Source organism: Bos javanicus, chromosome 18 (assembly GCF_032452875.1).
Source record: "Bos javanicus breed banteng chromosome 18, ARS-OSU_banteng_1.0, whole genome shotgun sequence".
In the NCBI taxonomy this organism is placed as follows: domain Eukaryota; kingdom Metazoa; phylum Chordata; class Mammalia; order Artiodactyla; family Bovidae; genus Bos; species Bos javanicus.
The window spans coordinates 2,720,397-2,747,865 of NC_083885.1; the positions used below are offsets into that span (position 1 = coordinate 2,720,397).

General features: G+C 44.2%; 1 protein-coding gene across 4 annotated transcripts in view; it reads left to right on the forward strand.

Annotated features, from left to right (window-relative positions):
* Nucleotides 1–236: 236 nt before the first annotated feature.
* ZFP1 (ZFP1 zinc finger protein) overlaps nucleotides 237–27,469 on the forward strand; it is a 29,821-nt gene continuing 2,588 nt past the window's right edge. Inside the window, exons 1-4 of one of the 4 annotated variants that reach the window (XM_061386748.1) lie at nucleotides 237–326; nucleotides 7,396–7,474; nucleotides 7,568–7,626; nucleotides 25,327–25,453. In XM_061386748.1, coding sequence (XP_061242732.1) covers nucleotides 7,612–7,626; nucleotides 25,327–25,453 — 142 coding nt within the window. In that variant the 5' untranslated portion in view covers nucleotides 237–326; nucleotides 7,396–7,474; nucleotides 7,568–7,611. Of the gene's footprint in view, nucleotides 327–7,381; nucleotides 7,475–7,567; nucleotides 7,627–12,119; nucleotides 12,657–20,620; nucleotides 25,454–27,469 lie in introns of those variants that run through there. The other 3 variants (XM_061386750.1, XM_061386751.1, XM_061386747.1) reach the window with 3 other exon arrangements.

Consider the following 27,469-nt stretch of genomic DNA (forward strand, 5'->3'; position numbering starts at 1 on the left):
CCCTTTGGTGGAAATGAGGTCCAGGCCAAGGGATTATCATGGTCAACACTCATCCGATCGGCTGAACAAGGTGAAAACTTTCCTGAGAGTCCCTACGGTGTGGCCCTGCGGGCTTATGGGAAATGTAGTCCCGAAGTTTGACGGACCACCCCTCGGAGGACCCTGGGACGGCGTGCAGCCCCTTGCATGTGCGCATGCGCACTGCTGCGAGCGCGCCGGTGGCCGCCCTTCCCCCACCTGCAGCCGCGAGTAGGTGACAGGGCCCCGGTCTCCCCACCGTGACCCAGCCTGGCCCTGTGCCACGAGCGGAGGCTGTGCCCCTCCAGGTAGGAGGGGGCCTGCCAGGCCGCCCCGCGGGGCCGCGGGGGCCGAGGGGCAGGGGACGAGGGGTGGGCTCGTGCCCGCGCGCGGCGGGAGCCCAAACTTCGGAGCCCCTCGGGGCGGCGACCCTCGGGGCGGCGTCGGCGGCGGCCCGGCGCTGTCGCCGGCGCGGGGCCGGCGGGGCCGCCCGGCCAGACGTGCGGGGGCGGGGACGGCGCGGCGGCGGGCGGCGGCGCGGGCCGGCCTCCCTCTCTTTGTCCGGAGGGGCGCCTCCGACCGGCCGCGGAGGTCTCCGGCCGCGCCGCCGCGCTCTGGGAGCCGGCGGGCGGGCGCGCGCGTGACCCGGAGGGCGGTGCGGGGCGAGGCCGGGGCGGGGCCGGGCGCGCCTCAGAGCGCGCGGGCGCCGCGTGCGCCACGGCCGCAGCCTCGCCGAGGAGGGCGGCCGGAGCGCCCTGGCGAGGCGCGGGCCGCGCGGAAGGCGACGCCGCGACCTCCCCGCCGGGCCCCACAGCCGGGGCTCCCCGAGGCGCGCCCTCTCCTGCGTCTTCGCTCGTTCCCGCGCTTACCCGAGGTGGCGCAGCCAGCTGGTCCTGTCACACGAACGACAAACATTTTTTTATTTTGCCTCTTAATTTTGCTCACCAGTAGTTTTTACCGTGGAGGCGTTACGATTTTTTCTGTGGTTGAGTTTACTGCTCTTCCTTTATTGGACACCCCAAAACCTTCACCATTTTGAGATTATACACCTTTGCTGATGATTCCCACTGATACTTTAGAATAAATTATATTTAAAAAATCTGTTCGTGCTTCTATGATCCAGTTGATGGTTACATTTAATTAGGGGGGATGGACACCTTTATAATGTTGGTTCTTACTATAGGCTTTCCCATTTGTTCAAGTCTTTCATTTTTTTTTCCCCTTAGGAGCACTTTGTAAGTTTTTTCATAAATATTTGCGTTTTTATATTATTGTTCTGTAGTAATTTATTGCTATGAAGATGGAATCTTTTCCCCATTATTTCATCTTTTTTTCTCTCGTATTTGATATTTCCCACTTTGCTTATTTATGTGTATTTGAGATTGCTCCTTTTTCTCCTTAATTAGTGTAGCTAGTGGTTATTATTTTTTTTATTGCAAAAGAGTAACTTTTTAATGTCTGTAGCATCTGTAGTAATGTCTCTCCCATTGTTACTGACATTGATTTTAATGCTGTAACTGTCCTCTAAATACTGCTCTAGCTGCATCCCTTAAATTCTGGTATGTTTTGTTTTTCATTTCCATTCAGTTTTTTAAACTTCCCTTGTGACTTCCTTTTTCACCTGTTAGTTGTTTAGAAATTTGTTGTTTAATTTCTAAACATTGGGGATTTTCTAGATCTTTGTCTATTACTGAATTCTAGTTTAATTCTGTTTTGGTTAAAGAATATACTTTGTTACATAATTCAGTTCTTTAAACCTTGTTGACTTGTATTTCCCTGGAGGTCCAGTGGTCCACTTGCCAATGCATAGGACTCGCTTCAGTCCTGGGAGGATTCCACATACCTGGGGCAGCTACTGTCCATGCTCAGCCACAAGATAAACCACCCCAATGAGAAGCCTGCACACTGTGACGAAGAGTGGCCCCCACTCACTGCAATTAGAGAAAGCCTGCTTGTAGCAGAAGACCCAGCACAGCCAAAAATAAAAAATAAAAGTTTTGTTTTATTTTATGGTCAAGGATATGTTATACCTTGAGGATGTTTTTTATGTACTTTAATGACTATTGTACTGTTAGTGGTAGAGTTTTTTGTAACTACTAACTGGGTCAGGTTTGTTGGTAGTGTGGTTGTTTTTCTGCATCTTCACTGGTTTTCTATGTACGTGTCTTGTCACCTGAGAAAAGAATCCTGAATTCTTGAGCTACTATTGTGGATTTTACCTATCTTTTCTTTCAGTTTTATCAACTTTGGGTTCTTAAATTTTGAAGTTCTTTTGTGCATAAACATTTAGGATTGTTACGTGTTCTGGTGATTTGATACATTTATCATTGTCATTTATCGCAGTGACATTATGTAATGTCACACTTTATCCCTGGTAATTTTTTTTGTTCAGTCTACTTTGATATTAATCAATCCAGCTTTCTTTTGATTAATGTGTGCAAGGAATCTTTTCTTATCCTGTTACTTTTTTTTTCCCCACTGTGCTGCATGTCATGCAGGATCTTAGTTTCCCAACCAGGGATTGAACCCACGCTCCCTGCTCCCTGGTTAAGTCCAGTCTTAACCACTGGACTGCCAGGAGAGTCCCTCTTCTTTTTGTTTTGATCTAGCTATTGTTGGTGAAAATTCAATTAACAGTCAAGTTAAGAAAATTTTATTTGAGCCAACCTGAGGATTATAACCCAAGAGACAGACTTAGGAGCTCTGAGAACTGTTCTGCCTATTAGATGTTGAAGGAATAGTCATATACTTGTTTTTGAACTTTTTATTTTGTATTGGAGTATAGCTGATTAACTGGAGAAGGAAATGGCAACCCACTCCAGTGTTCTTGCCTGGAGAATCCCAGGGACGGGAAGCCTGGTGGGCTACCGTCTATGGGGTCACACAGAGTCGGACACGACTAAAGTGACGTAACAGCAGCATAGCTGATTAACAATTTTGTGATAGTTTCAAATGAACAGCAAAGGGACTCAGCCATACAAATACATGTATCCATTCTCCCCCAAACTCCCCTCCCATCCAGGCTGCTGCATAACACTGAGCAGAGTTCCCTATGCTATCCAGTAGGTCCTTGTTGGTTATCCATTTTAAACACAGCACTGTGTACACGTCCATCCCAAACTCCCTAACTATCCCTTCCCCTCAGCAACCAAACCAAGTTTGTTCTCCAAGTCTGTTGAGTCTTTTTCTGTTTTGTAAGTTTATTTGTATCATTTCTTTTTAGATTCCACATATATAAGGGATATTAGACACTCTTCTGACTACTTCAGTCAATATGACAATCTCTTGTCCATTTTTGAGACAGAGGATCATTTATCAAAATGACATACTGACATAAAGTTCACCAAGTACACAGTAGTTCAACTAAGCATGTGCAGAGTGAACCTCAAGTCATCATGACCTCTTACAGAGTTGAGAAAGAACATTACTCTTTTAAGAAGTTACATTGCTCGAATCAAAAGAAAACAGATCTTTATGGCAAGTAAGCATTCCTACCTTTGAGGCAGTCTGGTTAATGTGTAATGCAGATGGACGTATCATACTAAACAGGGAGGGAGGAGGCTCAAATAAACTTATTGAGTGAATCACAGTGAACTTTTAAATATATTCCACTGCTTTGTGTGTAAGGTAAGATCCTTAAAACTATACTTCCATCAACAATTTCATCATCTCATCTTTTATGCTATTAATGTCATATTTTACTTTTACATATCCTATAAGTTCACAAAACTTTTCTGGTCTTTTTGGTTTAGACAATTAATTATCTTTTAGATTGATTAAAAGTAAGATAAAATGTCTTTATAGTTCTCTTCATTTTAACCACTCCCAGAGATCTTTATTTCTTTGTGTAGATCCACATTTCTGTCTGGTATCCCTTCTACCTGAAGAACGTCTTTAAAATTTTTTATTGTAGTATAGGACTACTGGTAATGCATTCTCTGTTTTTGTTTGATAAGGTTTTTATTTCACTTTCTTTTTTTTTTTTTTTGTGAGATATATTTGCTGGGTATAGAATACTGGATTGGTAGTTTTTTCTTTTTTTAAAGATGTCACTACATTGCCTTCCAGCTTATATAGTTTCTGATGAGAAATTGTGATTTTTTTTAATGTTGAGTCCTCTGTACAGGCAAACCTCCAAAATAGCATTCAGTTCCACATCACTGCAACAAAGCAAGTCACATGAATTTTTTGTTTTCTCAATTCATATAAATTTGTTTACCTTTATACTGCAGTCTATTAAGTCTGCAATAGTGTTATGCCTAAAAAAATGTATATAACTTTACTTACTTTTAAAATATTTATTTATTTGGCTGTGCTGGGTCTTAGTTGCAGCAGGCAAGATCTTTGATCCTAGTTGCAGCGTGTGGAATCTTTAGTTGTGGCAGGGCCGTGCCTGGTGGCTCATTGGTAAAGAATCTACCTGCCAATGCAAGAGACTTGGGTTCTATCCCTGGGTCAAGAAGATTCCTTGGAGGAGGAAATGGCAACCCACTCTGGTATTCTCACCTGGAAAATTCCATAGATGGAAGAGCCTGGTGGGCTCCAGTCCATGGGGTCATAGAGTCAGACTCGACTTCCTGACTGAGCCCACACACAGGATCTTCTGGTTGGAGCCTGTGAACTCTTGTTGCATCATGTGGGATCTTGTTCCCAAACCAAGAATCGAATCCAAGCCCCCTGCTTTGAGATCGTGGAGTTTTAGCCACTGGACGACCAGGGAAGTCCTCTACATACCTTAATTTAAAAAGGTGTTATTACCGGGACTTGCCTGAAGGTCCAGTGGCTAAGATTCTGTGCTTCCAACTCAGGGGGCCTCGGTTCAATCCCTGGTCGGGGAACTAGATCCCACATGCCACCACTAAGAGTTTGTATGCTGCAATTAGGAGATCCTATTCAGCAATATGTGAACCATGAACTTCCTGATGTTCAAGCTGGTTTTAGAAAAGGCACAGGAACCAGAGATCAAATTGCCAACATCCGCTGGATCATTGAAAAAGCAAGAGAGTTCCAGAAAAACATCTATTTCTGCTTTATTAACTATGCCAAAGCCTTTGACTGTGTGGATCACAATAAACTGTGGAAAATTCTGAAAGAGATGGGAATACCAGACCACCTGATCTGCCTCTTGAGAAATCTGTATGCAGGTCAGGAAGCAACAGTTAGAACTAGACATGGAACAACAGACTGGTTCCAAATAGGAAAAGGAGTATGTCAAGGCTGTATATTGTCACCCTGCTTATTTAACTTATATGCAGAGTACATCATGAGAAACGCTGGACTGGAAGAAACACAAGCTGGAATCAAGATTGCCGGAAGAAATATCAATAACCTCAGATATGCAGATGACACCACCCTTATGGCAGAAAGTGAAGAGGAACTCAAAAGCCTCTTGATGAAAGTGAAAGTGGAGAGTGAAAAAGTTGGCTTAAAGCTCAACATTCAGAAAACGAAGATCATGGCATCCGGTCCCATCACTTCATGGGAAATAGATGGGGAAACAGTGTCAGACTTTATTTTTCTGGGCTCCAAAATCAGTGCAGATGGTGACTGCAGCCATGAAATTAAAAGACGCTTACTCCTTGGAAGGAAAGTCGTGACCAACCTAGATAGCATATTCAAAAGCAGAGACATTACTTTGCCAACAAAGGTCCGTCTAGTCAAGGCTATGGTTTTTCCTGTGGTCATGTATGGATGTGAGAGTTGGACTGTGAAGAAGGCTTGAGTGCCAAAGAATTGATGCTTTTGAACTGTGGTGTTGGAGAAGACTCTTGAGAGTCCCTTGGACTGCAAGGAGATCCAACCAGTCCATTGTGAAGGAGATCAGCCCTGGGATTTCTTTGGAAGGACTGATGCTAAAGCTGAAACTCCAGTACTTTGGCCACCTTATGCGAAGAGTTGACTCGTTGGAAAAGACTCTGATGCTGGGAGGGATTGGGGGCAGGAGGAGAAGGGGATGACAGAGGGTGAGATGGCTGGATGGCATCACTGACTCGATGGATGTGAGTCTGAGTGAACTCCGGGAGTTGGTGATGGACAGGGAGGCCTGGTGTGTTGCGATTCATGGGGTTGCAGAGTCGGACACGACTGAGAGACTGATCTGATCTGATGTCTCCACTAAGATTGAAGATGCTGCATGCTGCAACTAAGACCCAGTGCAGCCAAATGAATAAATAATTAAAAATGTTCTTACTACAAAGTGCTAACCATTAACTAACAGTGCTGAGTTGCCACAAACTTTCAATTTGTTTTTTAAAAAAAGCAATCTGAAGAGCAATTAAAAAAGAAAATATGTCTATATGGAATCTGTCAGGTTTTTTTTCTGGCTGCTTTTAAGAATTTCTCTTTAACTTTGACTTAAATATGATATGTCCAGGTGTGTCTTTGTTTTGCTTTTTGATACTTAACCCTCTTTGGATAAATTATCCTAGTTTCTTGGATCTGAGGTTTGCTATTAGCCATTTTTGGAAAATTCTTGGTTAATATGTCTTCAAATACTACTTTTAAAAATATTCATTTATATATCTGGCTGTGTTGAGTCCTAGTTGCAGCCCGTGGGATTGTCATTGTGTCACGTGGAATCTTTTGTTGCGGCCCCCAGACTATAGTTGTGGGTACGGGCTCAGTAATTGGACTGAGCATGCTTAATTGCTCTGAGGGGCATGGGATCTTACTTTTCCAACCGGGAATCAGGCCTGCACCCCCTGCATTGGAGGTGCGGAGGCTTAACCACTGGACTGCCAAATTTTGGGCAATACATTATTTTTGAAAATAATTATCTATGTGTTTACCTGTGCTGGGTCTTAGTTGGGGCACATGGGATCTTCAGTCTTCATTGCAGCATGTGGGATCTTATTTTTAGTTGTGGCCTGTGGGATCTAGTTTCCTGACCAGGAATTGAACCTGAGCCCCCTGTACTGGGAGTGTGGAGTCTTAGCCACTGGACCTCCAGGGAAGTCCCTCCAATACATTTTTGTTAGACCATTTGATATTGCACTACAGCCCTTGGATTCCTTGTTTTTTTTTTTTTTTTAAACTTCCTCTTTGTGTCTCAGTTTAGGTAATTTCTTTGGACCCAATTTCTTTGGGTAATTTTTCTGTCTTCAGATTTACTGAAAATTTTCTCAGCTTTGTCATAGCATTGCATATTGAAGATGGTCTTTCAACTCTGTTACTGCATTTTTTTTTAGCATTTCCATTTTTTTTCTTGATGGTTCCATCTCCTGAAGTTCCCTATTTGTTAATTCATTTTGTAAATCTTTTCCACAAAGCTTTAATATATGAATAATAATTTTAAATTCCCTGTTTGATAATTTAACCAGTTATGTTTTCTGCTGTTTGTTTTGTCAGTTAACAATTGTCTTAGTCTTACCTTTTCAGATGTTCCATAATGTTTGATTGAAGGGGGGTTCTGCCAGCATGATCCAAAGGACTAGCCCATGAGGTGGAATTTTCTCAGGTGATGTATAACAATTTATAAACAAGTCATTCTGGAAGTTCTGAGGCAAGTCAGACCTTTAATAATAATACCTTCTGTTTTCCTTTCTTCCAGTTCTGCCTTCATAGTTCTCTGTCTTTATCCAAAAGCTGCAGAAAATGAATAAATCCCAGGTGAGTTGTTTATTCCTAACTTTTCTGTGCATTTGAGGAAATATATAAGGACCTAGAAAATGAAATGAAAGGTATAAATGAGTAAAATTCAGAAAAACATAGTAAGAATAATCAATACCAGCAGACAAAAAGTAAAATCAAGTTAATCAGGTATTTTAAAAAAAGTTAAAAAGTAAATCAAGTTAATTAAGCAATTATTGCATTGATTATGAATACCATTTCCTTGGTTCTCGAGTATTAGGTATAAATTAGTTTTATGAACATTCATATAGATTGTGTTTTGAGCAGCATTCCCAGGAAGAAAAACAGGTTATTATTTTATCTCTAGTTTATTCATATAGCATTCTTCAGGGTAATACAGTGTGTATTTTATTTTTCCAGTGAGATTAACTTGATGCCAGAAAACTCACTAAAGAGCTGGATATGTATTTAAATTCTCCCCCTAACTTACACGAGTTCCATTGTCATTACTTTCTTGAGTAGCATTCCAGAATGTACGTCTACATATTTACACAAGTGTAAGCACAGATTATCATGAGATGGCATACTAATTATACTGTTCTGTTTATATGTTTTGTTTTGCTTTTAATGAATAGACTTCATTTTTTTAGAATAGTTTTGAGCTTACAGAAAATTTGAGTGAAAAGTACAGAATTCCTTTCCTCCCTCTGCACACATGGTTTCTTCTCTTATTACCATCTTGCATTAATGTGGTATAGCTGTTAAAATTGATGAGCCAATGCTGATACTCAAACTAAAGTTCATAGTTTACATTGCTGCTGCTAAGTCGCTTCAGTCGTGTCCGACTCTGTGCGACCCCAGAGACGGCAACCCACCAGGCTTCCCCGTTCCTGAGGTTCTCCAGGCAAGAACACTGGAGTGGGTTGCCATTTCCTTCTCCAATGCATGAAAGTGAAAAGTGAAAGTGAAGTCACTCAGTCGTGTCCGACTGGCGACCCCATGGACTGCAGCCCACCAGGCTCCTCCGTCCATGGGATTTTCCAGGCAGAAGTACTGGAGTGGGGTGCCATTGCCTTCTCCGATAGTTTACATTACGATTTGCTTTTGGTGTTGTGCGTTCTGTATGTTTTGACAAATGTGTAATGACATGTATCCACCATCATTGTATGTTAGAGAATAGTTTCACTACTCACAAAATCCCCTGTGCTTCATCTAGTCCTCCTTCCCTCCCTTTCCTTGAGCACCTGGCAGAATTGGAGGGGCAGTGAAAAAGATATATATTACCTATATCACTGGTTTCCTCTTCCAGAATGTTATACAGTTGGAATCAGTCAGTATGTAGCCTTTTCAGACTTCCATTAACAATCTGCATTTAAAGTTCTTCCATGTCTTTTCATGACTTGACGGCTTATTTCCTTTTAGCACCCAGTGATATTTCATGGTCTGAATGTACCACTATTTATTTACCCATTGAGCAATTGAAGGACATCTTGGTTGCCTCCGGGTTTTGACAGTTACGAATTAAGCAGCTATAAACATGTCTGTGTAGTGTTTTTATGAATGTAAGTTAATCATTTGGGTAAATGCTAAGGAAAACTAAAGCTGGATTGTACAGCTAGATTGTACAGCAAGAGTAGTTTGTGAGAAACTGCTCAACTGTCTTTCAGAGTGGCTATAATATTTGCAATCCCACCAGCAGTGAGTGAGAGTCTGTGTTGCTTCACGTCCTTGCCAGCATTTGGTGTTGTCAGTGTTGTCAACTTTGGCCACTTTCGTAGGTGTTTTGCAGTATAATTTGATAATTCTCTGACATCTTAAGTATCTTTACACATATTTACTTACCATCTGTATATCTTCTTTAGTGAAGCACCTGTTAAGGTCTTTGGCCCTTTAAAAAAATTTTTTTTTTTACTGAAGTATAATTGATGTACAATGTTGTGTTACTTTCTGCTATACAGTGAAGTAATTCAGTTATACATACATATGCATTCTTTTTAAAAAATATTCTTTCTCATTATGGTTTATCATAGGATGTTGAATATAGTTCCCTGTGTTATATCTTGGGACTTCGTTGTTTATCTGTATGTAATAGCTTACATCTGCAGACCCTAACCTCTCACTCCATCTCTCCCGCAACCCCTGCCGCTTGGCAACCACAGGTATGTTCTCTGTGGGCATGATTCTGTCTGTGTTTCGCAGATATGTTAGTTTGTTCTATTTTTTAGATTCCGTACATAAGTAGTTTTATATGGTATTTGTCATTCTCTTTCTGACTGACTTCACCTGGTAGTCTGTTGTGTGTGGGCCACTCGTGGATTCCAGTATACTTAAGTATCTGATCTCGTTTGGATTCTCTCCCGCCGTAGCTCATGACAGAGTGTTGAGCACACTTCCTTGTTCCATCCAATGCTTGTTCGTTTTTCTTTGATGTATCTTCGGGTGTCTCTCTGTGACACTCTATCTGTGTCTCAGTGTGTATGGTTTCATCCCAGTCTCCTTGGTCATCTCTTCAATCACTGTATATTTGCCTTTTTTAAGCCTAAGCTTTTGTCTAACTCTGGGAATCTCTTTGCATTTCCTAAATTAATTCATTGTATTTATTTTTAGATTGAGGCTTTAGGGAATTCCCTGTGCCATTTGTCTTTTCAGATTGCATTTGTAAGGAATTCCCTGAGCCAATTGTCTTTGTCTCATTTACTTGATATAGTCTGATCATCTCCTGTATCTACCATGTTGTTGCAAGTAACGTGATTTCATTCTTTTCTAAGGCTGAGTAATTGTTCATGGCATATATGTAGCGCAACTTCAGTATATAAAGCTCATAGATGTTGTGGTTGCTTCCATATCTTGGCTGTTGTAAATAATGGGTTCCTGAATGTTGGGATGCCTTATTTCATAGTATAGTTTTCCATGCACATAGGCTTGGACAATCTCACTGTAGGTCTGGGTTTCGTTTTAAAGGAACCTGCATAAGGTTCTGCATCTTGTCTCAGCAATTTTCATTCCCAGAGGCAGTGGAGGAGGGTTCCCTTGTGGCTCAGCTGGTAAAGAATCCTCCTGCAATGCGGGTAACCTGGGTTCGATCCCTGGTTTGGGAAGATCCCCTGGAGAAGGGAAAGGCTACCCACTCCAGTATTCTGGCCTAGAGAATTCCAGGGACTATGGAATTCTATGGGGGTCGCAAAGAGTCAGACACCACTTTCACTTTCAGTATTTATCCCTGTGTTGGGATATTATGGCCGCTTTGGTGCCTTGGTGCCGGGAAAGAGTGCCTTTCTGAAATGTGGGGTGCCTGTGTTGTTTCAAAGGATGCATTTCCCTGAATATAGGGCCTGGTGAGGGCTTGCAGGATCTCGTGGTAGGTGCTGGTTTTGTTCTAAAGGAACCTGCAAACGGTTCTCCATCGTGGCTGGTCGCGATTTCCATTTCCAGGAGCAGTGGAGGTGGGTTCCCTTCTCTCCCTGCAGGTCTCCAGCATTTATTGTTCTGATTTGCTGGTGAGGGCTGCCTGATGATAGTTGGTTGTAGGTTTGCTTGGCATTTCTCTAAGAATTAGGAAGGCGGAGTTTTTTTAGAGGTGCGGATAATTGGTTTCCACTAAGTGTGAGGAAAATTTACCGTTTGCAATTGGGTTTTGAAAGTCAGGCCTGTTTTGAATTCTATCTCTCTGAGCTACCGTAGGTTATTTGTTGAGGGCAGGGTCATTTAGCTTAATCAGGCAGGCTTCTGACTGGGAAGAGTGTGTTCAGTTCAGTCACTCAGTCGTGTCAGTTCAGTTCAGTTCAGTTGCTCAGTCGTGTCCGACTCCGTGTGACCCTGTGGACTGCAGCACGCCAGGCCTCCCTGTCCGTCACCAACTCCTGGAGCTTATTTAAACTCATGTCCGTTGAGTCAGTGAGGCCATCCAACCACCTCATCCTCTGTCGTCCCCTTCTCCTCCCGCCCTCAATCTTTCCCAGCATCAGGGTCTTTTCCAAGGAGTCAGTTCTTCACATCAGGTGACCAAAGTACTGGAGTCTCAGCTTCTGCATCAGTCCTTCCAATGAATATTCAGGACTGACCTCCTTTAGGATGGACTGGGTGGATCCCCTTGCGGTCCAAGGGACTCTCAAGAGTCTTCTCCAGCACCACGGTTCAGAGCCCCTGCTCTGACGATTTGTTCCAGGAAACGGCCACAAGGCAGAAGCACTTTTGCCGGCTGTGGTCAGTCAAGTGGGCACCTAGAACCCAGCCAAAGTCGTGTTCCTGAGTTGTAAAGTAGCGTGCAGACTGCCCGAGTAAACACCAGAGAGCGTGGGTGTCATTCCTCCATGCCCCTTTCCTCACAAAGCCCCCTCACCACCTCCGCCTGGCCAGAGCCATCTCAGCCGCCAGAAAGCTGCGCTGTTGAGGCTGTTTCCTATATACGTGGATTCTGTAAGGAAGAAGTTGAAATTGGGAACCCCCCCACCAGGAGAAGTGGAGATGGGGACTTGTTAAAATGCTTCCAGCCCAGAGTGGAAATGGGGGTGCGGTGTGGGTGCAGGAGCGCCTGGCAGTTTGGTCAGCTGTGGCATGTCCCAGAGGGGACCAGGCGCTGTAGATGCAGTGAGGGCTTCTGCCCCGCACACCCTCTGCAGCCCCGGAGGCGGGCTGCGGGCTCCAGGGGTGTGCCTGCGCCCCAGTCACCAGGCCTGAGGGGGATGGGGTATGTGTCTGTTTTCATTTCCTCCTGTCCCTGTAATGTGTATTTTGCACTGGATTCTACTCAATTCCTGTTATCGTGTTTGTTTGTGGTGGAACAAGAAGTGGATTCCTTTATGTTCATGCATCTGTTCTTTTTGGATTCACTTCCCCTGTAGCTGTTGACAGTGTTGAGCACACTTCCTGGTTCTGCCCAGTCTGTGCTTGTTCATTGTTCTCTGATGTGTCTGTGGGTCTCTTTTTGACCATGTGTCTGTGTCTACGGTGTACTGTTGAATCCGAACTTCCTCAGTGATCTCCGCACCCCGACCCCGACCCCCAGGGTCCGTCTTGTGTTTGATAAGCTTACATTTGTTGTGTGACTGGGAGTCGGACTGTGTTTGCTGGTAAGTCTTAGTTGATTGTATTTTTCGATTCCACCCGTAAACAATACCCTGTGCCATTTTTCTCTGTCTGATTTACTTGACACACTGTGATCATCTCTCGATTCCACGTTGCTTCAGATGGCATTTTTCATTCTTTTCTATGCCTGAGTAGTTGTCCGAGGCATATGTGAAGCACAGCTTCAGTATCTACCCGTGTGCAAGGACTTTATGGCCGCTTTGGCGCCTTGGCGCCGGGAAAGAGTGCCTTCCTGAAATATGGGGTGCCTGTGTTGTTTCGAAGGATGCATTTCCCTGAATATAGGGCCTGGGGAGGGTTTGCAGGATCTCGTGGTAGGTGCTGGTTTTGTTCTAAAGGAACCTGTTTCCATCGTGGCTGGTCGCAATTTCCATTTCCAGGAGCAGCGGAGGGGGATTCCCTTCTCTCCCTTCGGGTCTCCAGCACTTATTGTTCTGATTTGCTGGTGAGGGCTGCCTGATGATAGTTGGTTGTAGGTTTGCTTGGCAGTCTCTTAAGAATTAGGGAGGCAGAGATCGTTTCAAGGTGCGGATAGATAGTTTCCATTAAGCGTGAGGAAAATTTACCGTTTGTATTTGGTTTTTCAAAGTCGGTCTGTTTTGAATCCTCTCTCTCTGAGCTACCCCAGGGTATTTCTCGAGGGCGGGTTCCGTCAGCATCCGGCAGGCCTCTGTGGGGGAAGCGCGTGTTCGCCCCTGGCTTGGCGGTGTTGTTCCAGGAAACGGCCACAGGGAGGCAGCACTTCTGCCAGCCGCGGTCTGCGCGGTGGGCGCCCAGAACCCGAGCCTTCGTGGCGTTCCTGAGCCTGACGTGGTCATCAGGGAGCGTGCAGACCGCCTGAGGAATCGCCGCAGAGCCTGAGTGCCCTTCCTCCGCGCCCCTTTCCTCTCACAACCACCCTCCCACCCGCACCCCCGGGTCTGAGACGGCAAGAGCCATCTGAGACCCAGAAAAGTCCTGTTTTGAGGCTGTTTCCTATGTAGGAGAGACTGTAAGAAGTTGAACTTGGGAACCCCCCTAGCAGGAGAAATGGAGACGGGGGACCTTTCCAAGTGCTTCCAGCCCAGAGTGTCCAGTATTATGGGGATGCAGTAGGCCGGGTGTAATGGCACCCCACTCCAGTACTCTTGCCTGGAAAATCCCATTGACGGAGGAGCCTGGTGGGCTGCAGTCCATGGGGTCGCTAAGAGTCGGACACGACTGAAGCGACTTAGCAGCAGCAGTAGCAGCCCAGGTGTAGGTGTAGGTGTGCCTGACTGTTTGGTCAGCTGTGGTCTGCTCCAGAGGGGACCAGGCGCTGTAGATGCAGTGAGGGGTTCATGTCCCGGCAGTCCTCTTTAGCGCCCCCAGCCCCCTAGTATCCAGCCCTTAGATCCTAGCCTGCTGGGTCCCCAGGAGTATGACCACCCAGGTCACCGAGGCCTGGGTGGACGAGAATGGTCATTTTTTTTTTCATTTTCTCCTTCCCATGTAATTTTTTTTCATGGAAATATAATAGTTTTACATTGTTTTTAGTTTTAGGTAGAAGAAATTTATTTAGTTATATATGGAGTTCTAATCAAGTTGGTCTTGAACTTATCAGAATCTTTAAAGTCATATATTCTGTATTGTAAGAATATTTACTAAGTTAAAAAGAAGTATGCCGAAGACTCCATATTGTCCGGACTCCTACGCCATCACTCTTGTTTCCTCGCTGCAGTCTGATCTGTGTTTGGCCCGTTTCCTGGTCTGTCCTGCTGAGGGAGCTGGGAGGATGTACCAACAGTGCCCCTCCCCCCGCCCCATTGGATGTGCTGGCTGTTTCCTGTGCTTGGTACCACATACTGTTGTCCATTAATGTCCTTCTACAGCTAAGGCTGTCCTTGAACACTGGAATCATGGTGAGCTGTCTTTCCTCTGATAAAACTGGAACGTTACCTCATCTCCACGGATCCTTTCGCAGGGGTTCCCACCTCCATCCTTCCTCTGGTTCCACCTCCTGCTCACAGGTCCTAACAGGTCGTTTTCCCGGGACTGGAATGTATTCAGGGATGACAGTAACGAGGAGGACATAGTGAGCCTCAAGTCGGTGGTGGTTTCGTCAGGTGTGTTCACTCTGATTTCCATGTCACAAACCAGACTTTCTCTGTGGCTCACTTTTCCTGAGACCACAAAATGGGCTGAAGGAAATTCTGAAGCCTTCTGGCCGTTTTTCGTAGCAGCAACTCTTACACTGGTGCTTATGGGCACTTCTGTGTACTGGGTCTGCCCTGCCTTCAATGACAGGTGCCCTCACAAAAATACTGTCGGTAGTTGAAAACGACTTCAAATAGAGAAAGACTTAAGAAACCAGTTTCAAGAGTTAAATTCTACTCACATTGTTTAAGAAACCAAGAACATGAAAAGATTTGTAACATTGCTAATTTGGGGATAAATGCCAGTCAGCAATACAATGAGCTGCTCCTCTGGCACCATTCAGAATGGTCCTCCTCACAAAAACTACAAAGAAGAAATACAGGCATGGGAGAGGGTAAAAGGGAACCCTCTTTAGGCTTCCGGTGGCCATGTCAGTGGTAACAGCCACTAGGAAGATCAGTGTGGAGCTTCCTTAAAAATCTTAGAAGAGGTACTTCTCTGGTGGTCTGATGCTTCAGGCTTAGCTTTCCAATGCAGAGGGTGGGGCTTCGATCTCGTCAGGAAGCTGGGATCCCAGATGCCTCGTGGCAGTAACAACCAAAACATTACACAGAAAACAATTGTAACAAATTCATTAAAGGCTTTAACGATGGTCCACATTAAAAAAAAAATCTTTAAAAAGTTCTAAGACTAGAGCTGCCAGATGATGCAGCAATCCCATCCCCAGACCTGTATCTAGGAGAAGGACAACCGGAAGAGATACACGCACCCCGGTTCTCTGTGGCACTGTCGTTAGAAAGGATGTGTTTATCTGGCTGCCTCAGACCTTAGTTATGGCACAAGGCACCCTCAGTCTGCACTGCAGCATGTGGGATCTAGCTCCTTGGCTGGGGATCACATCGGGACCCCTGCATCAGGAGCTCAGGGTCTGAGCCCCTGGACCACCAGGGAGCCCCGCTGTAACACTATTGACAGTTGCCAAGAGTGGAAGCACCAAAGTGTCCACCAATACATGAAAGGATAAAGATAAAGCCAATGGAATACTATTGGCTCGTGAACAAATCATGCCATTTGCAGCAACATGGAAGGACCCAGAGATGATGCTGTTGAGTGATGTAAGTCACACAGAGCAAGGCAAATGTGAGATACCGTTTATAGGTTGAATGTAAAAGTTGAAAAAAAAAAAAAAGTTGATAGTAATGAACTAATTTGCCAACAAGAAAGTCACAGCTATAGAAAACAAACTTATCGTTACTAGAGGGGAAAGACAGGACAGTCGGACAAGCTAGGAGGTTGGAATATACATACATTCTTACATATGGAAAAGAGCTAATCGACAGGGGCCTGCTGTACTCACACTGTACTTACCTAGATGGAAAAGAGTCTAAACTGAATATGTAGACACCTGTCAGCGTGAGTCAGGTTGGTGTACACAGAACAAACAGCACTGTAAAGCAAATATTCTCCAGTTTAAAATACAGATATTAATTCAAAAAGAAAAACAGAAATGCCTGCTATATTCCCTTGGGCCCTGCTCACCCAGGCTGGTGTCACATCCCTGGTGCCTGAGCAGACTTGAGTCCCAAGGCTGGACTGTCATGAAATACAGGGTGTTGGGGAGGATGTACCAAGAAACGTGTCCCCTTTGACCTGTAGTGCCTGGTCCCCTCTGCATGGAACCACAGTCTTCCAAGTCCAGGGGCAGCCAAAACACGACTTGGGCAACCACAGGAAGGTGGACCTTTTGGCCTGGAAGAGATCTGAAAAGTCACCTCATCTCCACCTCTCCTTGTCACGGGGTGACCTGCTGGATCCAGGGTATTCGAAGGGGAGACGGCGTCGGTGATTAATTTAAATATTCATCAAAGATATAAAGAGTAATAGAATGAGGATAGCTCAGTGGTGAAAAGAGGCTGAGTAGCTTGGTTTACGCAGAAAATCAATATAACCTGTGACACCAGGTTAGCTCTGACCACGGAGGCCGCAGGTGCCCTCTCGAATAGCGGAAGGTGCCCCACCTTAGACACCTTCTCGAGTGGGTCTTAGAAGCCCAGGCAAATAAATGGTCGCAGAGGACCTCCACGCTCCAGATGGAAACTTCAGCCATGAGTGGAGTGCCTCTCGCTGTCTCCTGGCAGTGAGAAAAGAATGACATGGGGAGACCAAGCTTCGGTGAGCAAGGCCCGTAGCTTTATTTTCAACAGGGGCTTTTATACCCTAAGTTGCACATAGAGGATAATAGGGGATGTGAAATCATGCAAAGTCAGCAGTCTTTGATCCTTATCGAAACCAGGGTTTCTTTCCTGCAAATTTATCGTACACAAATGGTTTCGGTGATTTACATCATCTTCTGGCCAGAAGGCCTATTAACATTTTATGACTCTTGACAAAGGTTTGTCAACTGTAAGACTTATTTTCTCTAAGAGTAATTATTTTAAGATTTGGCGCCATGCTCCGAAGGTGTTAGATAAAGTTGCATTCCTATAGGGCAGAGATGCAGTGGATTTACAACAAAGGAAAGAATTTATTACCTTAAGGGTCTAAAGTTGCTAACACCAAGGCCACTATTTATTTTTTCTACATACCAATTATATTAATTAATACACATTCAAGGATACAATACAGGGGATGTGGAAACTTGGCAGCAAGCATTGGCTCATCAATGAAATCTTATTCTGACAGTTTCTAACTCTTTGAGAGGCTCTAAGCTATTTGAATATCTTAAGCTTCCCATGCCTCTCAGGGCTGAGAGACTGTAAACAATCGTATGCATAGCTGTAGGAGTCCTGGTAAACTTGTCAGGCGAGTTAGAGAGCTATCTGAGGGGTTTGGATTTAAACACTCCTAATGCCCAGGAACTTTATTAATTGGAGCTGTAAGTTAACTCTTTGTCAGAGAGAGCGAGATGGTGGTGGGGGACAGACCCCAGTGAAGTCAGAGGTGAGAGCACAAAGCAATAAAGTAGGCAGACTCTGGTTTTTTGGGCGTAGATGCTCAAGAATATCCAGGGGGACTCCTGAGGCTCGATCCTGCCCTTGTGTATGCCGAGCCTCCTTCCTCATGACCTTTGCCATGAGTGGAGTGCCTCTTGCTGTCTCCTGACAGTGACCATCTCCAGCCTGCCCATCAGAGCTGCCCCCCCTCTGATGACAGTACCCTTAACAGGTTTTCAGGGCTAGGGGTCTGTCCGGAAGATGAAGGGTAAGAGGTATGAGACTCATCAGGCCCTTGGGTGTTTGGTCAGGCATACCCCATTGTAATTTACCACGCAGGAACAGGACCTTCCCTCCCTCAGGCTCATATTCCCAGAGTAACCAGAATGGGGCAAGAAGAAATCCTGCCACCTTCTGGCCATTTCTTATAAAAACAGCTTTAAAGTCAGTGCTTAGGGGCACTTCATAATCATTAGACCTTTGGAGCTGTAAATGACAGGGGCCCTCAAAAAATGTCTTGGGTAGATAATCATAAACAACTTCAAATAGGGTAGGCTTTCAGGAACCCAAGTTCAAGAGGTAAATTTTACTCATGAAAAGCTCCTCAGCATTGCTAATTATGGGGGAGATACAAATCAACGCTCCAATGAGGTGTCCCCTCCAGCAGTCAGAATGGCCGTCATCAGTCTGCACACAGGAAATGCTGGAAAGCCATGGAGAAAGGGATCCCTCTTAAGCCATTGTTGGGAATGTAAACTTGGTAACAGTCACTATGGAGATCAGTATGGAAGTTCCTTTAAAATCTAAAAACAGACCTGCCAGATGATTCGGCAGTTCCACTCTTGGGTGTCTATCCAGGGAAAACCACACTTTGAAAGGGCACATGCTCGCAAGGTTCACTGCAGCACTGTTTACAGTAGCAAAATGTCCATTGCCAGATGAATGGATAAAGAAGATATGGTAGAAATATTCTGCAGCCATAAAATAAAATAATGCCATTTTCAGCAACACAGATGGACCTGGAGATAATAGTGAAGTAAGTCAAACATATAAAGGCAAATATGATACCACTTACAGGTGGAATCTGAGTCAAAGTAGCTCAGTCATGTCTAGCTGTTTGTGACCCCATGGACTGTACAGGCCATGGGATTCTCTAGGCCAGAATACTGGAATGGGTAGCCTTTCCCTTCTCCAAGGGATCTTTCCAACCCAGGGATAAAACCCAGGTCTCCCACATTGCAGGCGGATTCTTTACCAGCTGAGTCACCAGGGAAGCGAGTGGGTTCAGTTCAGTTCAGTCGCTCAGTCGTGTCCGACTCTGTGCGACCCCATGAATCGCAGCACGCCAGGCCTCCCTGTCCATCACAAACTCCCGGAGTTCACTCAGACTCAAGTCCATTGAGTCAGTGATACCATCCAGCCATCTCATCCTCTGGCGTCCCCTCCTCCTCCTGCCCTCAATCCCTCCCAGCATCAGAGTCTTTTCCAATAAGTCAGCTCTTTGCATGAGGTGGCCAAAGTATTGGAGTTTTGGCTTCAGCATCATTCCTTCCAAAGAAATCCCAGGGCTGATCTCCTTCAGAATGAACTGGTTGGATCTCCTTGCAGTCCAAAGGACTCTCAAGAGTCTTCTCCAACACCACAGTTCAAAAGCATCAATTCTTTGGCACTCAGCCTTCTTCAGTCCAACTCTCACATCCATACATGACCACAGGAAAAACCATAGCCTTGACTAGACGGACCTTTGTTGGCAAAGTAATGTTTCTGCTTTTGAATATGCTATCTAGGTTGGTCATAACTTTCCTTCCAAGGAGTAAGTATCTTTTAATTTCATGGCTGCAGTCACCATCTGCAGTGACTGGAGCCCAAAAAAATAAAGTCTGACACTGTTTCCACTGTTTCCCCATCTATTTCCCATGAAGTGATGGGACCGGATGCCATGATCTTCGTTTTCTGAATGTTGAGCTTTAAGCCAACTTTTTCACTCTCCACTTTCACTTTCATCAAGAGGCTTTTGAGTTCCTCTTCACTTTCTGCCATAAGGGTGGTGTCATCTGCATATCTGAGGTTATTGATATTTCTCCCGGCAATCTTGATTCCAGCTTGTGTTTCTTCCAGTCCAGCGTTTCTCATGATGTACTCTGCATATAAGTTAAATAAGCAGGGTGACAATATACAGCCTTGACGTACTCCTTTTCCTATTTGGAACCAGTCTGTTGTTCCATGTCCAGTTCTAACTGTTGCTTCCTGACCTGCATGCAGATTTCTCAAGAGGCAGATCAGGTGGTCTGGTATTCCCATCTCTTTCAGAATTTTCCACAGTTTATTGTGATCCACACAGTCAAAGGCTTTGGCATAGTCAATAAAGCAGAAATAGATGTTTTTCTGGAATTCTCTTGCTTTTTCCATGATCCAGCGGATGTTGGCAATTTGATCTCTGGTTCCTCTGCCTTTTTGAAAACCAGCTTGAACATTAGGAAGTTCATGGTTCACGTATTGCTGAAGCCTGGCTTGGAGAATTTTGAGCATTACTTTACTAGCATGTGAGATGGCGGATCTTCTCTACCCAGGAATCAAACCAGGGTCTCCTGCCTTTCAGGTGGATTCTTTACCGTAACCTGAGCTATCAGGGAAGCCCAAAGTGAAAATGAAAGTCGCTCAGTCATGTCCGACTCTTTGCGACCCCATGAATTGCAGCACGCCAGGCCTCCCTGTCCATCAGCAACTCCCAGAATTGACCCAAACTCACGTCCATCGAGTCGGTGATGCCATCCAGCCATCTCATCCTCTGTCATCCCCTTCTCCTCCTGCCCCCAATCCCTCCCAGCATCAGAGTCTTTTTCCAATGAGTCAACTCTTCGCATGAGGCGGCCAAAATACTGGAGTTTCAGTTTTAGCATCATTCCTTCCAAAGAACACCCAGGGCTGATCTCCTTCAGGATGGACTGGTTGGATCTCCTTGCAGTCCAAGGGACTCTCAAGAGTCTTCTCCAACACCACAGTTCAAAAGCATCAATTCTTCGGTACTCAGCCTTCTTCACAGTCCAACTCTCACATCCATACATGACTACTGGAAAAACCACAGCCTTGACTAGACGAACCTTTGTTGGCAAAGTAATGTCTCTGCTTTTGAATATGCTATCTAGGTTGATCATAACTTCCCTTCCAAGAAGTAAACATCTTTTAATTTCATGGCTGCAATCACCATCTGCAGTGATTTTGGAGCCCAAAAAAATAAAGTCTGACACTGTTTCCACTCTTTCCCCATCTATTTCCCATGAAGTGATGGGACCAGATGCCATGATCTTCATTTTCTGAATGTTGAGCTTTAAGCCAACTTTTTCAATCTCCTCTTTCACCTTCATCAAGAGGCTTTTGAGTTCCTCTTCACTTTCTGCCATAAGGGTGGTGTCATCTACATATCTGAGGTTATTGATATTTTTCCCATGGAATTCCCCAGGCCAGAATACTGGAGTGGGTAGCCTTTCCCTTCTCCAGGGGGTCTTCCCAACCCAGGGATCGAACCCAGGTCTCCCACATTGAGGGTGGATTCTTTACCAGCTGAGCCACAAAGGAAGCCCAAGAATACTGGAGTGGGTGGCCTATCCCTTCTCCAGGGGGTTTCCCTGGCCCAGGAATCAAACTAGGGTTTCCTGCATTGAAGGCAGATTCTTTACCAACTGGGCTATCAGGGAAGCCCAGTAGAATCTAAAAATTGCTACAAATGAAATAATTTACAAAACAGAATCTCAGCTGTAGAAAGCAAACTTTTAGTTACTGAAGGGGAAGGATTAAGGAGAGGGATAAATTAGGAGGTTGGAATTATATACACCCTAGAAAAGAGATAATCAAGTACCTACTGTATAGCACAGGAATATGTAGATACCCATGTATATTAGTGAATTGAGTTGCTAAATACTTAAGCACAACATTAAAAAAAAATTTTTTTGGTGTGGACCATTTAAAAAATATTTAATTTGTTACAGTCTTGCTTTTTTTATGTTTTGGTGGGGTTTTTTTGGCAGCAAGGCGTGTGGGTCGAACCGCACCCCTGCACTGGAAGCTGAAATCTTAACCACAGGGACCACCTGGGAAGTCTTAGCGAATGTGACATCCTAAATCAACTACTCGCCAGTTTAAGACCAAAATTAAACTCAGAAACAGAGACGTGCCTTCTGCATTCCCTTAGACCCCACTGATCCCGGCTGGTGTCACATCCCTGGAGCCACAGTAGGCTGGGCCCAGGCTGGACTGTCGTGTGACTGAGCGCCATCCCCTCCACACTCCCCCCCACCCCCTTGTAGTACCAAGACCGCCCCGCCACCTGCAGCTTCACTCACTAGGAGCCTTGTGTTTGTCCCCGCACCAAACGTAGCTTGGGCATATATTCTGTGATTACGGATCGTTGAAGTGATACAGAAGTGAGACCTTTCTCCTGAGGTCGAGGGTGTGCAGACAGGAAGAAGAGGCTCAGATGAAAAGGAAAGAATGAGGTTTGGGGGACTCTGGAGAGGGAGGGCACTAGCCCACCCTTAAAATACCACCCGATCTTCCACACGCCCTGTCACAGCCACCCGCTCCATGTTCCAGGTTCTTTCACAGCTGTCAGCCCAGTGGTCAAGCCGTATGTTTCTGAGCCCAGAGTCCTGCCTCTGGTGAAAGAACACGCAGTCGGAGCACAGCCAGCCCCCCGAGGTGTCCAGGCTCTGCGCCTCTTGATCAGGCTGTAGTTGCCCACTGGGGTCCTGCCGGCGGGTTTCTGTCCCCTCTGTGAAGCAGCCAGTTTGGGCCAGAGAGTCGGAAGCCCATGCTGAGCAGCCCCATCTTCAGGCCATCTCGGAGGCCGAAGCCCCCGAGTGGACGGCAGGCCTCCGGTGGGCGGGTTCTGAAGGCACGCTGGCCTCTGCTGCTCTCGGCCCACGCAGTGGAGTTTGGGGACCTCCGGCCGATTTCCTCCCTCGGGCTCTGTCTGCAGTGAAGTTACCTGCAGAAGTTGAGGGTCTCATGGAGAAAGAAGATCTTTGAGTCAGTGTACCTCAACCCTGAGAAATTCATATCAAAGATGAACCCGAAATACTATGTTTGTCTCCTTTGTTTCTAGAGAGAAACAGCTCTAGTTTTCTAACTCAGATAAAGTTATTTTCTTTGAGTACCTAACTTGTACTCATGTAGTTCGTGCTAACAGAAATACAGAGAGAACAATTTCTGGTCTAAAAAATCATAACATCTAATGGGGAGAGTAAGAGAAATAAGGTGTTTTTTTTTTTTTTTTTTAAGAAAGCAGAGTGAAATATATGCCGCATGAGAAGTATAACCAAAGTCCTCCACGGTTTAAAAGAGGAGGGACTCAACTTATGGAAGGTCCCATCTAAGCAATCTGTGACCTGACCTAAGTGGGAGAATCTGTGCATAGACAGTGGAGTCAGGGGAAGGAGGGATGGAGGAGGAATTTAAAATGTGTTGAACGCTGGGCTAGTCACTAATTTAAGAGATAATGGACAATGTTTCTAAATCCAGCCAATCCTATAGTTAGAGCTATACTTTAGAAAAATCATGCTAGCTTATAATGTGTAGTAGATGAGAATAAGAAGAGACAGGAAATAAGAGTTAGGAAGCGTTGGTAGCAGCTGAGATGCAGTGAAAGGAAGCAAAGGTTAGACTCAAGGGGTCTACAGCTTGCCTCTAAGGGTGAAGACTGATCTTGGTCCTCAGTACTCAGTTTATTCCTTGGGAAATTCCCAGTGTTCCTGTTTTTGTAACAGATTTCAGAAGTGATCTGAAAATGGGAATGAATACTTACTGCTGGGAAAATCTTGACTCTGTGATTGCTGACCTCAGTGATACTGATCCTAGGCATAGATGACCTACCACCAGCATTCTCCGCTCCCAGGCCACATGGCTAAAGATTCCTGTAAGATGTCATAAAACAATACTTCTGGGTTACCTGAAAATTCATGCAATATGACTGGGTCATTTGTAGTGTTCAGATCTTGATCTCATATTTTTTTTCTTCCTCTAAGTTTTCCTGGGCTTCCCAGGTGGCACTAGTGGTAAAGAATCTGCCTGTCAATGCAGGAGACGCAAGAGACGCAGGTTTGATCCCTAAGGTCGGGAAGATGCCCTGGAAGAGAACATGGCAACCCACTCTTTCTTGCCAGGAAAACTCCACGGACAGAGGAGCCTGGCGGGCTACAGTCCGTGGGGCTGCAGAGAGTCGGACATGACTGAGCATACACACGTAACTTCCTGAGTCTGAGAACTTTTAAGATCTGTTCTCTCAGCAACTTTCAGGCATGAATACAGTATCGTTCCCACAGTCAGCATGCTGTGCGTTACCTGACTGACTTTATAGGGGGATTTGTGCCTTTTGGCCCCTTTTGCCTGATTTTCCTTCCTCCACCATCCAGCCTCTGACAGCCAGTCTGTTCTCTGTGTCTACATGCTTGTGGGGTTTTTTTTTGGTTGGTTTTTAGATTCTGCATATAATTGAGACCATATGGTATTTGTCTTTATCTGACTTAAGTTCATGTAGCATAAGGTCCATACTGTCACAAATGGCAAGATTCCATTCTTCTTTATGGCTGAATGATATTCCATCAATGGATACTGAGGTTGTTTGCATATTCGGTTTTTGTAAATTATACTGAAATAAACACAGTGATAAGTCATCCCTCGGTATCCTCGATGGACCTTATATAAGTCCCTTATATAAAAAGCGTGGTATTTGCATACAATCCACATACATCCTCCCAGGCACTTTAAATCATCTCTAGATAACTTGAAGTGCCTTGTACAATATAAAGGACATATAAGTAGTCTTGTCTTTATATATATGAGTAGGCAGCACACCTATAAGAACGGCTGTTCACTGTGATTTTGATTCGCATTTCCCTGATGACTAGTGATTCTAAACACCTCATGTGCCTGTTGGCCATTTGTATGTCTTCAGAAAAATGTCTGTTTCCTCTGCCTGTTTTTTAATCATATTGGTATTTTTTTCTGCTAAGTTAACCCCTCATCAGGTACATAACTTGCAAATATTTTCTCTCATTTGGTAGATTGCAAGAAAATATTTGCAAATCGTATCAGATAAGGTTTTCGTTTTGTTGATGGTTTCCTCTGCTGTGCAGAAGCCTTTTAGTTTGTAGTCTCACTTGTTAGTTTTTATTTGTCTGCCTTTTTTATGGTTTGGATATAGTAGAGAGATCTTTACCTATGCCTGATAGTTTATCTTATAATTGGAATTTCATATTCTACCTTTAAATATTCAAAGCTTTAACTCTTTAAATATTGTTTAGTTTGAGACCACGAAAATAATACCTATATGAGCATCATCACTAACTGGTAACATTAAATACTGCATATTAATATTTAATCTTAGTATCTGCCAAATATGACAATGCTGGAATTCATGGGAATCTGAATAAATGTGTTAACTTTTATAAAGATATTTTTGGAGGCATGACAAAACAATGAAATTTTACAGTTTGTGTCATATGTAAATTTTAAAGATGATTCTTTTACAACATAGAGTATGTTTTTATGTGTCCTTCCTGCATCACCAGATGCTAATCATATCAGAATAAATAGCAATATGCCATTTCAGGGATCAGTTTCATTCACCGATGTGACTGTGGACTTCACCCAGGAGGAATGGGAGCAACTGGACCCTTCTCAGAGGATCCTCTACATGGACGTGATGCTGGAGAATTACAGCAACTTACTGTCAGTGGGTAAGGACAGCTTTCGGGTGTAATTCAGCATTTGCCCAGTCGCGTTTAGGTCCTTTCTCAGTTACCCAAAATTACAAGCTTCTTGGTTTTGGTCTCAAGCTTCATGTATCTCAAGCTGAGATAGTGCAGACTCTGAAGTTCTGCCTTCTTTATTTTCAGGCTTTCTCAAGTCCAAGCAGTTAGGAGCCATGTCCCATTATCAAGGTCTCTAATATTATCAAACCACATTTTCAGTAAGAATAGTTGTGGGTATCAGAGCTAGAATTTCCAGTTCAGAACTTTCTAGGGAGGGACTTCTCTGGTGCTCCAGTGGCTAAGACTGCACACTCCCAATGCAAGGGGCCTGGTTCAGTCCCTGGTCAGGGAACTAGATCCCCCATGGCACCACTCAGACCCATCGTAAGCCAAATTCTTTTTTTTTTTTCCCCCAAAAAAGAACATACTAGTATACAGAGTGAAGTAAGTCAGAAAGAAAAACACCAAAACAGGTATATTAACACATATATATGGAATTTAGAAAGATGGTAACAAAGACCCTATATGCGAGACAGCAAAAGAGACACTGATATAAAGAACAGACTTTTGGACTCTGTGGGAGAAGGCGAGGGTGGGATGATTTGAGAGAATAGTATTGAAACATGTATATTATCATATGTGAAACAGATCGCCAGTCCAGGTTCGATGCATGAGACAGGGTGCTCAGGGCCGGTGCACTGGGATGACCCAGAGGGATGGGATGAGGAGGGAGGTGGGAGGGGGGTTGAGGATGGGGAACACAGGTACACCCATGGCCGATTCATGTGAATGTATGGCAAAAACCACCACAATATTGTAAAGTAATTAGCTTCCAATTAAATAATTAAAAGAAAAAAGAAAATGATGAAGATAAACCACCAGTTCGCTTTTTTTCTTCTTAAATATTTGCTAGTTTAGTTTTAGATAAAACAGTATTTGATCAATTAATGTTTAAAATGTTATTCTACTATGAGAACTTTGAGATGGTATTGTCATGGAAATAGGTGGCATAATCCAGAATTATTTTTTCCTTTCCTTCAAAAAATAAAACATCTGGGCATAGGTCTTGAGTGAACTGTAAGTATTGATATTTGTTTTTGAAAGATTTTCATACTTTTTTCCAAGACTTAACCAGAAACGCTGTTTCTGTTATTAATCAAATGGTCTTAATAAACTATGCCAAGTCCAAAAAAAAAAAATACTAGGAAAAATGCGGAAAGTGGGAAGGAGAATCTGATAGAAGCCATTGGAAGTCATATCCTAGAGATTATGAATGGGTTGGTACCTTTGAAGTATCGTTTAGGAATCTGTTTTTCAAATCCCTAAACCTTTAGAGAAAGCTGAGGACAGGTGACTTGTGCACCTCATATCTTGAGTCATACCTCCAAACATCAGTTTCTTCCTGCTTAGTTTTTTTCCTGTTTAATTTTTTATCTATTTGCCTCTCACAGTCAAGCCTTGATTCTTTCCTGGCATGTTATAAACCTTTGTTTCATGATTACTTTCTCTTCCATTAGTATTGTCATCTAGCCAGAATGGTGACTTCTGTATTTTAGGCCATGGGAATTGGTATACAGCCTCAAGGAAAATACACATTTTTCAGCACGAGTGCCACAAATGGCAGCAGGACCCAGTGATCAGGAATAACCAGTAATGCAGAGATGAAAGTAAAGGCTTGTACAGCATAGGGGGAGGTCGGGTAAATTTGATCCTTGAGATTCCTTGGAATAAAAGCTGGGACTTAGACTGGTTTGAGAAAGAAATGAAACACATTAAAGGAGAAAAATAAGATACAATGATAGAAACATTTTCTCTAACAACTTCGATTGGAAAAAATAGTGCACCCAGCAGTAGCAGTGAGTGATTCTGCCAAAAGGATCTTGGATCCCTTTCATATTTCCTACAGAATATATGAGTTTCTGGATTTTGCCTTCCACTTGCAAAAGTCTGACTTTGGAGATTTGGAGCTCCGCGTAGGGTTCTGTCTGCAAATCTGTGAGA